The 12,713-nt window shown below is 40.4% G+C and overlaps 1 protein-coding gene across 5 annotated transcripts in view; it reads right to left on the bottom strand.

The window, feature by feature from the left end:
• Positions 1–12,112, bottom strand: part of ppp2r5eb (protein phosphatase 2, regulatory subunit B', epsilon isoform b) — a 49,551-nt gene extending 37,439 nt beyond the window's left edge. The window contains exons 1-2 of one of the 5 annotated variants that reach the window (XM_078940795.1): positions 11,188–11,554; positions 10,966–11,109 (exon numbers count right to left, since the gene is read on the bottom strand). In XM_078940795.1, the coding sequence (XP_078796921.1) occupies positions 10,966–10,994 (29 nt within the window). In that variant the 5' untranslated portion in view covers positions 10,995–11,109; positions 11,188–11,554. Of the gene's footprint in view, positions 1–4,101; positions 4,271–10,965; positions 11,718–11,833 lie in introns of those variants that run through there. The other 4 variants (XM_078940796.1, XM_023952059.2, XM_023952060.2 and 1 more) reach the window with 4 other exon arrangements.
• Positions 12,113–12,713: the final 601 nt, after the last annotated feature.

Raw genomic sequence — 12,713 nt, 5'->3', positions numbered from 1 at the left:
TGATATCGTCCATCGGCACAACCCTATCTAAGACGCCTGTAGTATTCCCCCGTACTAGGGCTCCACGATATGAGGAAAACTTGCGATATGAATGATCAGTATTGCGATAACGATAAAACTTGTGGTATGTGAACAAATAGCAAAACAACCAAAAACATCATTCTCCTTTCATTGCAACAGTTTAAAATTATACACTAAATGACCCTCGTCAACATAGGAGACAAACGGCTAAGATAAAAGGGCTCCATCCCATTGGTCAACAACGGGAAGGCGTCCATCTGATTGGTCAAATGCATAAATGGATTTATTTGATTCGTGAAATACTTCAAGTTGCCATAAGATTCTTTTAGCACATTTAAGGAAACCATTTATTGCCCTTTTCGCCATCTTTTGCGATATGCATATTGCACAGCTTGATGCCGCGATGACGATAAATTTGCAATATATTGTGCCGGCCTACCCCCAACTATACTCCAACTTCCTAATTTCTATCAGTCAGGCTGCATCCCTAAGGGACGTGTAAGGAGCATCCACTTATAAATTGAATAGCACTAATGGCCCACTGTGTGGCGCTGTGAGCATTGTTCGGGAGGGTTGAAAAAAAAATCTGTATGACATGCCTGCATCTCACCTACTTCACCCTTTCTTACCCTTGCGTGTCAAGTCTTTGTTAAACCTATCACCCACAGTATGACCAAAGAAAAAGATGAGTATAATGATTTTCTCTCTACAGGTTCACCGAGCGGTCTACAAGCTTAAATTTACCAGAGGGCAGCCTGTGTACCCCGTACAGGTTTTCCCATTTTTCGCTTGCAGATAGCCTGTATCCATATAACAGCAATTACAGTGTTCGAAATAAGCGGACAACCAAAAATGAACCTGATTGTTGTCCGTGGGACAACCTGGTCTTTTATTCAACATTTTGGTATTTTTCGAAGTTTTTGGGAAACCGATGTCCGACTTTTTAAGATAAAACTTAGTGTACACGAATGATGTCACGTGACTTCCAAACGAACCGAGTGCGCCCGAAGACATCGCAAAATGACAACATTGCACCTGCATGTCTTGTTTAAAAGATCAGGGATATTAGTCTTTACTGCTACTGCAGCGCACAATGTAAACATGGTATCATTTACACGTGTGTTTATTTGAAATAGATTTTATATCATATTATAACTTTTCATCACATATAAATGTTACTTTATATTTGGAATGCTGTACTAGTCCCAGTCCATACAAGTGTTCTAAATTTAAAAGATACTCATTAGGTTACAGTGTTGGTTAATGTAATCACTTTTCTGATATATTATAGGGTAAGATAAAGTATTTTCATTTGACCATAACAGTATTTGATTTACATGGCAATACTTTGTTCAAATAGATGCTTCAATATTTAGTAAAATGTTTGTTTTTAATATTTAAAGTTTTTTAAATATCCATCATAAGAGGCAGTTGCTATTAGATGTATAGAAGAGATGTAAGTACTGTCATCTGAGTAGGTTTCGTTGCTGTTGAATATTGGTATCGAAGGACAACCAAAAATTGGTGAGGACAACCAAATATTACTTGCCAGGTTGTCCAGAGGACAACCATTTTTTCCCCTTTATTTCTAACGCTGAATTATAAGTAAGGAAATACCAAGTGAAGAATAAAAACTTTTTTTTCAAAAGCAGCAGATGTTAAGGAGTTCCCTGTGAGGAATAGTGTAAGTGACACCAGTTACTACGGTAGTTAGCATTATGGTGAGTTCATCCTAAATTCCCTCAGCATGTCTTCATGTTCTGCCTCCTCCCAGACAAAGGAAATGGGTGGAACAATCAGCAGCTGGATCCGCTCTGAGACACGCTAATGTCTAGCATTTTAAAGGTATGGAGAAAAGCGGCATTCCTGATCAGCCAACTGGTGAGTTCAGCATTGGCGGATGCTACTGAAGCAGTAGGTTTGTGAGCGTCGTCCTCATTGTTGTCTCAAGCGTTATTTTGTTTCCCACTCATCTGTACTGCACAGATAATTGAAACCATCACCCCTTCTCTTTATCATGTCCCTGCCTATATCTGAAGCACCTCCTTCAAAGCTCTTCTGGAGCTGGTCTTTGAAAAGCTAAAAGCGTTCATTTCAATTGAACCTGCTTTACCTAAACTTAACCATAAATATTTGATGACACATCTGCACCTTTCCAATCATTAATGAATTCTGCCATAATTGGCCTATGCATGTATGGATTGCATTTACCTACTGCTTTTTCAAAGACCAGTCTAGAACCGGGCTGCCCAACCCTAATCTTCCAGATCCCCTACCATGTCCTTTTTCCCCATCTTTCCCAGCAAAGATTACCTGGATTAGATGTGTTCAGTCAAACATACTGAGGAAACGTCAGAGTCATCAAAGCCATGGTGGAATATTTCCACCCACACAACTCGGCTAGCTCAGAAGGTGTTGGCTGAACTGAGCAAGAAGAACTTGAACTTTTTCCTGGTTTTGACTCTGAGCATGAGAGTGAGGGTTACCATGAACAGCACACTGAGCGTTTAAAATGTTGCCCGTTTCTCATTCTACATTTGAAAGTGTGGTGGTGGTAAAACAATAACAGGGAATCTCTAACATGTTCGCCTTCCACAGTCATTTTATAGCTCATTAAAGAAAGTTTTAGTCTAGATTTTTGTGGGTCAGCAGAACGGTCTAAATTTAAAATTTGGTAATATTTGAACCCGCTGATGATTCTGTGCTGTTACTTCTGGTCAGTTTGAGTCCGTTCATTTAAGTCTTTTCATCAAAGTGTTGCAGTCTAGACCGATATACAAGATGGTTTGTTGTTCCAGATTTAATATAATGACTCTTTAAAATGCAATTAATGTAAATAAATCAATAAAAAGACAATAACAAGGCTATAGGCCTACATACTCAATCGCAAATTTACCGTTACCGCGTTATCAAGCTGTGCAATATGCATATCGCAAAATACGGCAAAAATCGCAATAAATGGTTACTTTAAATGTGCTAAAACAATTTTATGGCAGCTTGAAGTATTTAGCGAATTAAATAAACCCATTTATGCATTTGACCAATCGGATGAAGCCCTTTTATTATGTTAGATGCTCTCCTCCCATGTAGACTATTTCATTTGGGGTATAATTTAAGATATGTTGACTCTTATTTAAATTAAACTGCAGTGACATAGAAATTATGTTTTTGGTTGTTTTGCTATTTGTTTATATATAGCAAGTAAGATCGTCATCGCAATATTGATCCCTAATATCCTCATATTGTGCAGCCTTACAAGGCTATATAAACTTACAAGTATGGCACGAGGAAATCTGGTCAGACAACATTTTTCCATGTGTGTTAAAGGTTTACCCTCATTTACAGAATGCCATTACCTAAGTGGAAAATTCTTGGAGCAGATAAATTCTTCTGCTGCCGGTTTAAGTGGTAACAAGTCTTGCTGTGCTGACATATGAGGACTAAAGTGTGGCTTCAGTTGTTTCATGACTTTCACTTAAATGTTTAATTATCAAACTCTCCTATAAACACACTCAAATAAAAATAACGTTAATCTAAATAGTCTAAAATGAATACGGCAGTAAAAATATATGGTATTTGAGCTATACAGCGCAATGCTAAACACATCGTAGGATTAGCCTCGTCTGAAATCTGGCACCCTGACAATTCTAATCTAATCTCACAAACATTTGAAAACACCAGGAATGCCTTTTATTTTTAATGAGACAGTTCAGAACCTCATCAAATGTTCAAAAAGTACACATGCCTTTCAAATAACCTTGTTCATTTAACAACTTTTCCTCAAACACACCAAAGACTAGTATGCCCATCGTGTTGAAAGGGGGTAAAAACAAAAAGATTAGCAGATTGACTCATTACAATTCGAAAAGGTTCAGACTGAGGATTTTCTGCAGGTAAAACTTCAACCCCAGCTATACACTTCCTTCAGTTCTGATAAACCAGCTCTACTCTGCAATAATGGAGTCTGTTGTAAAGGCGTACAAGGAGGATCTGCAGTAAACGGCAGCATCAATGAGGGTAAAGATATTCTACAGCCAAAGGAAAATGTGATGCATGTACAGGCACACCAAATGCCCTTACCTTTGCAAAGAGGCACTACAATCCTCTTTTACAACCATCAGTCCCTTTCTCAAAAGGCCTCCCTCAGACTGGACAGCAACCAGCAGCAAACCACCAGAAGCACCAAAGGACACGGATGAAAGCAGGACTGTGGAGACCGGTCAGGCGCACGGCTCCACAGCATCAGTCACCGTCCTGTACATGTCCATTACATAAGAGGCCTGATGACACCCAACACAGGCTCAGGGAGGGTGAGATTAAAGAACAAGGAGAAAGGAGCCAGGAGGGGGTACAGCGGGCAGCGGTAAGAGCAACAGAAAAGAAGGAAGAGGAGGGAGGGAGCCACTGTTTGACAGGAAGTCAACAAACAGGCAGCACCAAGGCTAAAGAAAGTGGACACACAGAGGGAAACATGCATGCACAATCAAAAAACAACAAAGCTGCAAGGACAACCCGGGTATTTGACTCCTTGGCCAAAGATTGAACTCAAAGCTTTCATGCTAAGCAGTTCCTCAGCAGAACAGAACTGCAGGTAAATCTCAGAAGATACATTTAATGGACAGGATATCCTGTTACCCCTCTAAGGCCTGCATCCCATTCAAATCTAAAGGACCCTGTTGAAAACCATTGTTTCCTTGATTAGAATTAGACAAGTCGGTTCTTATTACCCTTAAAGCACATTTCACTGTCCCTCAATAAGTAAAAGTTTTCCCATCTAGAGAAACTAAAAAACTAGTCCTTTCTCATGTTTACAGTTTAAAACGGGTATTTAAAGTTTACGATTTTTAGCAAAGTGTGAAAAAATACAGTTGCCGTTTACCCATAGATACCAAAATTTAAATATTTACAAACATGTAAATTACTGCCGATTAGATTCTGCTTTAATCTTTTAGACACAATGACCATGAACACACTTTAAAAACGCGTTCAAGCGACCATATTTTTCTATCCACTATGTTTCCGGTTCTGTTCCACCATAAAGACACGCCCCGTCACCTCCTCTTTTGTTGTTTTGACGCACCCCAAAAAGAATTACCTGCAGCCCCGCAAACAGTTTTTAAAGAAGAAACCTGGCGTAATCATCAGGCAGAGTGAACAGCTGTTACTGAGCAGAGCGGTAACACGAGGCGTCAGAAAACACTGCTCAGCAGTAAAAACAAATCCTGCTAGGGTCATAAATCCCCCAAGGTGTGAAAAACAAAACATCTTTGTGCAAAAAAGTAAAAAAAAAAAAAAAACTCTGGACATTGTCAACCTCACCACCTCCACAACACAAAACCTACTTCATGGCAGCAGAAATGAATCATGTGATTTGACTTTCTAAGTGGGCTGTTTTGGTTCACCAGCCTTTCACAGGTTACCAAGCGTCAAAACTTGGACTGGATTGATCGGACTGCCAGACGATAAAAAAGTACAGATGTATGGAATTAAAAAAAAAGTCCTTGAGTTGGGTTAGCTTCTTTGGGTTTCCCTCACTAGTTTGTTTACCACTACTTATTTAGGAAGAGCTGACATAAAGTGCAATCCGATTCCTAAGCAACACTGAATTCAGCTTATTCTTGCTTTGTTTAGTAGCGATTTGTTTTTTGTGAAATTTGAGTTGTTGAGACTTAATAATTTTCCCCAAAATCTCTTATTGGCAAATGTCTGAAAATATCGGCTTTTGTTTTTTTTTGCAATAACCCAATGACCTACATTCCTGGCCTTTACTGTTGTCCTCATCAGGAGTGACAGCACTTGGAGCAGAAAGCGGAGCGGTCCAGTCCAGTCCAATCCAATCCCAATATTTTGACAGTTTCCATTGTAAAATGAGCTTGTTAAGCTGAACCAAATCATACTACTTTTGGGTCCCCATTGGTTGTAGGTCCAAAGAAAAAGGAAACTGAGCAATTAGGGCGGAGCTAATATTGAAACCCGTTGATTGGCTGAAGGTCATTACGGCGAAATGAAGCGCCAAGAAAGCAGCCTTTATTTCTTTTGCCCGACTGCCATTTTCTGTCAAACAACATTAGATGCTTTGTATATACATGTATATAAGTACCAAGAGCCAAGCAGAAAAAAAAAGCTGCACGATGACCTCCATTGTTGTTGACGTTAGCTTCATCCCACCATGACGGTTTAGCGTCGAGTGGAACGATCACCTGAATTGCCGGTACCATTCTAAACCGGACCGAACAGAAAAGTATCGCTCAGTAGAAACCAGGCTATTGAGACAGAAAGTCACCAGTTTTGTTTATCACTACAAAGATTGACACGTAGGTCCAAAACTAAACTCATGTGGTTGAGGAAACGCGATGGCGCTGTGAGAGGGCCTGTGAGGACTCAAAGCAGCCCACTTTGTTTAGTCAGTCTAATAGAAAACATTCAGATTTGTTCAATCCACTTTCATTTTTGTCCTGCCTATTATCTCGTATAGTTTCCTCTATACGTTTGGCATTTGGAGCAGACAGCAAAGAAAGAATTTCATTGTGCAGGGAAACCCGTTTCTTTACTGTACATATGATAATAAACCCTTTGAATCTTGAATCTTGAATCTTTCCTTGAACGCTTTCTCTGTGTTTGTGGATAATTCCACCCTGCAGCATGTCCCCAGCAGCAAACCCTGCTGTAAACATTTAGCAGAAAAACAATCTCTGCACACCTGTAGGATGTGGTGACAGTAACAGCAGACATTGATGATTTTGAGTATATACTGCAAAAGAGGAGAAGCAAACATTTGAAGCAGAGAGCAGAAATCTGTTGTTAATGTAAACAAGTGCTGTGGAAATGAAGAAGCCAAGTAAAAGAAGAAGGCTGCAAAAAGGTTGGAGTTGTTGAAACAAACCGATGTCACATGGAGATACTTTTTTTTTTGCTATTAACATGATGAATTGGGAATGATCAAAATTCATACTGCAAAGCCCACAATTCTGTTCTCATGATTTGCAAACGTGCAATTATATTTGAAAAAATATTGCTCTATAAAACCGAATTAAAATGAGCAACGACCAACAAATAAAGCAGACGGGACGGAACCAAAGCAGGACGTTGAAGCAGAAGGTCAAGTCTGCTGCTGCACAAGTTTAGAGAAATGTTTTGTATGAAAAAGGCCAAACAGCAGAAAACAATGTTTTAAGAGTTTTTAAACAACCATCCTGCCTCTTTCAACTTCCTTAGTAATATTTGAGGTATTTCTGGATCGTAGTCATGCCTGTAATTAATAAGTAATAATGGATCTTAATTTGTTTAAATGAACAAAATTATCATCTTATTCGATGTTTTGTTTTTGTGGTTTTTTTTTTCCAGACAAAAATTTTAAAAACCCACTCAGATGAAAATAGATTTTTGATTTGTTCTTGTGGCATTTTTTCATGTTGGAGGACATATGCAAAGAAAATAAAGGTTTAAATAGCATTTCTTGCGAATCAGGAGCAGATGAAGAAAATGCCGTATGAATATGAATGTATTTGTGACGTAGAAACTATGCTGGGCAGACCACAAGCTTCCTGCTGCGCTCCATTCTGATGCATCTACTTTTAGACAAATAGATCCATAAACGCCTTTGTTTTCCTCATCTGAGCTGGAATCTGAACCCAAACTGTACAGATGGATAGCTCTGATATTGCTCGCTAGTTTTTATGCACTGCTAATGTTAAGCTGGAGATGTGGGGGGGTGCAAGTTGGCGGGAGACCACGTCAACAGATGGATGATGGGAAGGGGGCGGGCTTACTCGTCGACAACAGTTCCGCCCACGACTCACAGGCAAATTTCTGATGAACTACTGACGCTTTGCATAAAGTTTTCTTTTTCAATTTTGGTTAACAACAGCACAATTATAAAGAAAAGATCACTGGGAACGCTTCAAAAATAGATCAAAAGATGATCGGATGAGTTTTTAAATGTCAGATCCACACTTGGGTGTTTCAGGAGTTGCTTTGGTTTCAGGTGTTTTTTATCAACTGTTTCTGTTTTCTTCGTTTGTTTTTTGCTTTTAAATTTTTTAATTTCTCTTCTGTCAGGCTGCTTCTTCTTCTATGATGCCACCTTTTTTCTCAGATTTCTATACTGTGACTTCCTATAGGCTTCCTGTAACAGCTCAAGTATTTTGAAGTCTGTTCTTTAATGCGTGCACTTGTGCTGCTGTGGTTTTCAGCGATCACACGTAGAAGATAGAATTCTGCGGCAAACTTATGAATCCTTTCACTGATACGGTAACTAATTACAGAAACCTTCATCAGTCCTTTTGGAGAATGTGTATGACTGGTGCGACAAGTCTCAGCATGTATACAATATTAACATACACGTAAACAGCTACTGGAGAAGATAATGCAAAGAAAACTAGGCAAATGCCATGCATTCAATTGTTTGAAAACAGAGCAACACTTTAGACTTTAAAATAAGTTTTTATGATAAAGCTACCATGTGAGCTCATGAACCTGCTTTGATATTTATGGACAGGAAGGAACAGAGTTTTTCCTCAAAATTTTTGACAAGCGATGTTGATTGATGTTTTGGGAAACACATTTTAAAACTGATGACAAGGGATGTTTGTGTTATTATGCAGGACGTCAGCCTTCAGCACAGGCTGAATTCCCCCTCCAGAAAACAACATTCTTATTTTTCCTCATTTATTTACCGATCATGGAGAAACTAGCTTTGCAGGAAGGCAGATTTGTCTGAATGCAGTTTTTAGTAAGAAAAGATCTGAAACCCGTCAACTATTGTTGAAAACTTAAGATAAACATCTTCATTTAAAAAGGAAAAAACAAGTATTATGATCAGATAGAATCATGGGAATTTTTTAATCAATTTAATATTTCAGGCAACTTTTTTTTTTACTTTAAAAAAGTGAGTACATAGGACAGGTGAGAAAACATACTGTAAAGCAGTGGTCCCCAACCCCCGGGTCGCGGACCAGTACCGGTCCGTAGGTCATTTGGTACCAGGCTGCACGGAAAGAATAAATAACTTAAATTACTTCCGTTTATGGCTTATTTCGGAATCTGAAAGATGTTTTATTTTGAAAAATTGTCCCATTCTCTGTTCCATCCGTCTATGTTACTCTTGACTCAGGCCAAGGCGCTCTGCTTTGGAAAAGGCCCGGCCAGGACACAGAGGCGGAGCCTTCGACTTCCAAAAAAAGAAAAGAAAGCTACATTTAATAGTCAGCAATTCTTTTTTGCACCATGAGTGTGGGAAGGGGAGAGCATGATGACACCTGTGCGATGTACAATGACATGCATTGGAAAATAAAAGCTCAGGGTTCATCTCGTCGAGTCTCTGTTCTTTCTTTATCGCAGCGTTGGTACAATAATCATCCGCCCACATCTTAAAGACCGGTCCGTGAAAACTTTGTGTGACGTCATACCGGTCCGTGGCGTTAAAAAGGTTGGGGACCACTGCTGTAAAGCATTAAGGAGTAATCTGTTGATCATCGTCCATATACTCAACAAACTGAGAACAGCTTGAGAAGCTTTTATAAAAACACTTTTGAATTATTTCCATTGTAATACTCCTTTCATGGATACATCAAGCCAAAAAAATTAAAAGAAAATACATTATTGAAGAGTTTTCACTTTTAATTAATGTAGGACCTCTCAAAATGTGAGTTCAAAGTCTTTAGGTGCTTCTATTGAGCTGCTGTTGCAGTGTGGCTGTGGAGCTATTCATGGAACAATTACGCTCATCCTATCAAGAACAAATGAACTCAGCAACGTTCAAACTCACAATCATAAGAACGCAGAACTGATAAGGCGGCGGTTACCCCGCCATAAACACAGCAGACTTTTAATGCTCAGCTATTGTCATTAATGTCATATGACCTTATTAGGCTATAAAACTCAGGACAAAAATCAAAATCCGACTTTCATAGAGAATTAATATGAGGGTTGGGCACATGCAATCACATGGCATGTATTTTCTTAAAATACCTGGCCTCTAGCATGCTACCCACTGAAAGAGAAGGGAAAGCAGGAGCTAGGAGAAAACTTCCACACAGCCCAGTCACTCGTGACCTAAATGAGTCCTTCACACATACTGAGCAACACGGAGAAAAATGTTACTGTGCACATAAACATCAACAAGATTCAAAGTGAATTCAGAAGACTGGAGCAAAACCAGCAGTTAACCAGTTGGTCCCACAGTAGACTTTGGATGAATACCACCTCTGCATCTTTTTATTCTGTGCACCTTTAGTATAATGTTAGTACCTGTATTAACTATTGAATATCCCAACTGTATCAATAAAGATTTGTCGCATCTCATCTCATTGAACATGACTGGGGATCTTGAATAAACGCCAGATCAGAATTTACTCATTAACAGTGAACAGCACCGTTTTTTTTAGCTGTATGCCGAGATCGGGCACAACCCCAGGCAAAGTAACATGAATTAAAACAATTTGGTATGCAGCTTGTGTATTAACTTTTATCAACCGCGGCGGCAAAGTAAGCCATCCTTCACATAAGGTCAAAAGAACTGGAGCCGCTGGAGAGCGGGCGTGTGAGCTCGGCCGTGCGGGGCCTGTCAGCAAACTTGACAGCGCGAAAGGCTTGCTAACGCTAGCTAGCATCGTTAGCTTAAACATCAACTACTGCAAATTGCCACATTGCGCCCATTTTAGGTGTTCTTGCAAAGCATAAACCAATGGGAAGCGTAAAATGTCAAATCATCCAAGTTTGATGGTCAAATCTTCGATATTTTATATTAGAAAGGCCTTTTAGAGGTCGGCAGCCAGCGTTAGCACAGGTTAACGCGGGCTAGCCTTAGTTAGCCTAAGTTGCACATGTAGCTTCTACTTAGTAGCCAGGAGCAGCTAGCCTCGTGAAAATGAATAATCAGGAACTTATACCAAAAATATTTGCATCACAAAAACATTTAGGTGTGTGCTAAGAAGGTGACATTACCTGGGCGGGCTTGGGCGATCACCCATCATCCCAGATGTAAATACAGGGGCAGTGCTAATGCCGCTACTGGTAGCTAGCGCTCAAGACTGACAGGCAGGGACCGACTGGGCTGCAAGACAACCGTCCCGAGGTGCGTCCTGAGTCCTGACCCAAGTCCCGACTTAAGTCAAACAAGATGCGGCCGACTGGGTGGCTGTAAACTCTCCCGTCACGGTACTTTACCTTGATCCTCAGCAATTCACAACGGCGACGGAGACTAGAGTGCTCGCTAATGTTTGGTTACTTATCGGGCTAGGCGTTTGGCTGCCTCCGGCTCGGTGCGAACAGCCTCTCCCAAACAGCTAAATCTCGGCCTGAAACAGCCAAACTCACGAGCACCTTTCCTTTCCGCAAAATCACATAAGAACAAAAAATACAGCTTTTATAAAACGATTAGCTTAACGCAGTTTACATTCCCGTCACTGATTCGGCTGCTCCTCTTTCAGGACCCTTCAAATTCCGCGTTTTCCGTTGTTGGTTTTAGATTTGGAGCTGTTTCTCCTCAGCCTTTTGTCAACACGGCTGGGTCGAGACCATGGCACACATAACAGAAGCGAGCCGACGCATGCTGGGCGAGTCCCGATGGACGTACGGCGCTGATTGGCCAATGCGGGAAATGACGACAACAGGGATTGGACACAGTGACACGTCAATCATAGCAGGCTGTGAATCCTGTGGTTAGGTGGACCTGCAGGGGCAGATTTGGAGCACACACTGAAGCGTCTGCCACACATCGGTGTGGTGTTGCACCGACAAACGGTCGCCCACCAGAGGGTGCCTGGCCTCTGTGGGAGCGCGCGCGAGCTCCGTTCGCGTGATGCTCTTTTACCTGCGCGTGCACTCTGCGGCACTGAATTCTTCCTGGCGTCTCTTTTTGACACAACACCCAGACCAGAGCGACCTCAGCCCGCCCAGCCAGGGCCCCGGTGATCGGTGTTCAGCCGCTCTTTGCCGTGGCGTTGGTCCAACGAGCGAAGCTCATAAACGACGCTGTGATTTCTGGGGCAGACCCGGGATTAGAGGTGGGATATCAGGAGTTAGATAATAATCCTCCTGTCCCGGTTTTCTCCATGACACCAGAAAGCAGCGGGTTCCTCTTCAGAATCCTACTACTCCTCTCCAACTGACATTTTTCCGCCAGATATCATCACTATTGTTGTTTTTTTCAATGACAAAACATACAGTAAAGAAAACTGCACTTGTTATGATTATATGTTACTTTATAAAATACTGCCAAATATTTTATTGATGTTCAAGATTCAAGATTTGTTTATTGTCATTCCACATAGTATTTGCAGAGAAATACACAGGTGAGACAAGATGTTGTTTCTCACTAGTATGACAGTGCAAAGAAGCAAGCAATAAAATAGAAAAATAAAATAGCAATGAAATAAAATAGAATTGGTAAAGTAAAATAAAATAGAGACCAGCATTTAGTGTAAACAGTCTGTTTTGTATTAACTAAGTTAATTTTACTTTTTTCATACTTAAATCTTCTGTTACTTTATTACTAGTAGTACCACTACTAGTGTTACTGATACTTTGTTGGACTGTCGTGCAATACATTTCACTACTTATTGTAATTTTCATGTTGCACTTTTAACCCTCTGGTCGTGTTCATTTCCTGCCCCTATAGTTTCCCAGTCAAAATCGACCAGTCTGTTTAAACTGCTCATAAACTGGTACAAAAACCATTTTCATTACCAGTC

The sequence above is a fragment of the Oryzias latipes genome, chromosome 22 (assembly GCF_053564925.1).
Source record: "Oryzias latipes strain Hd-rR chromosome 22, Olatipes_Hd-rR_3.1".
Classification (NCBI taxonomy): Eukaryota; Metazoa; Chordata; class Actinopteri; order Beloniformes; family Adrianichthyidae; genus Oryzias; species Oryzias latipes.
Note: the sequence above shows the minus strand (reverse complement) of the source record. Positions and strands in the feature narration are given on the sequence as shown.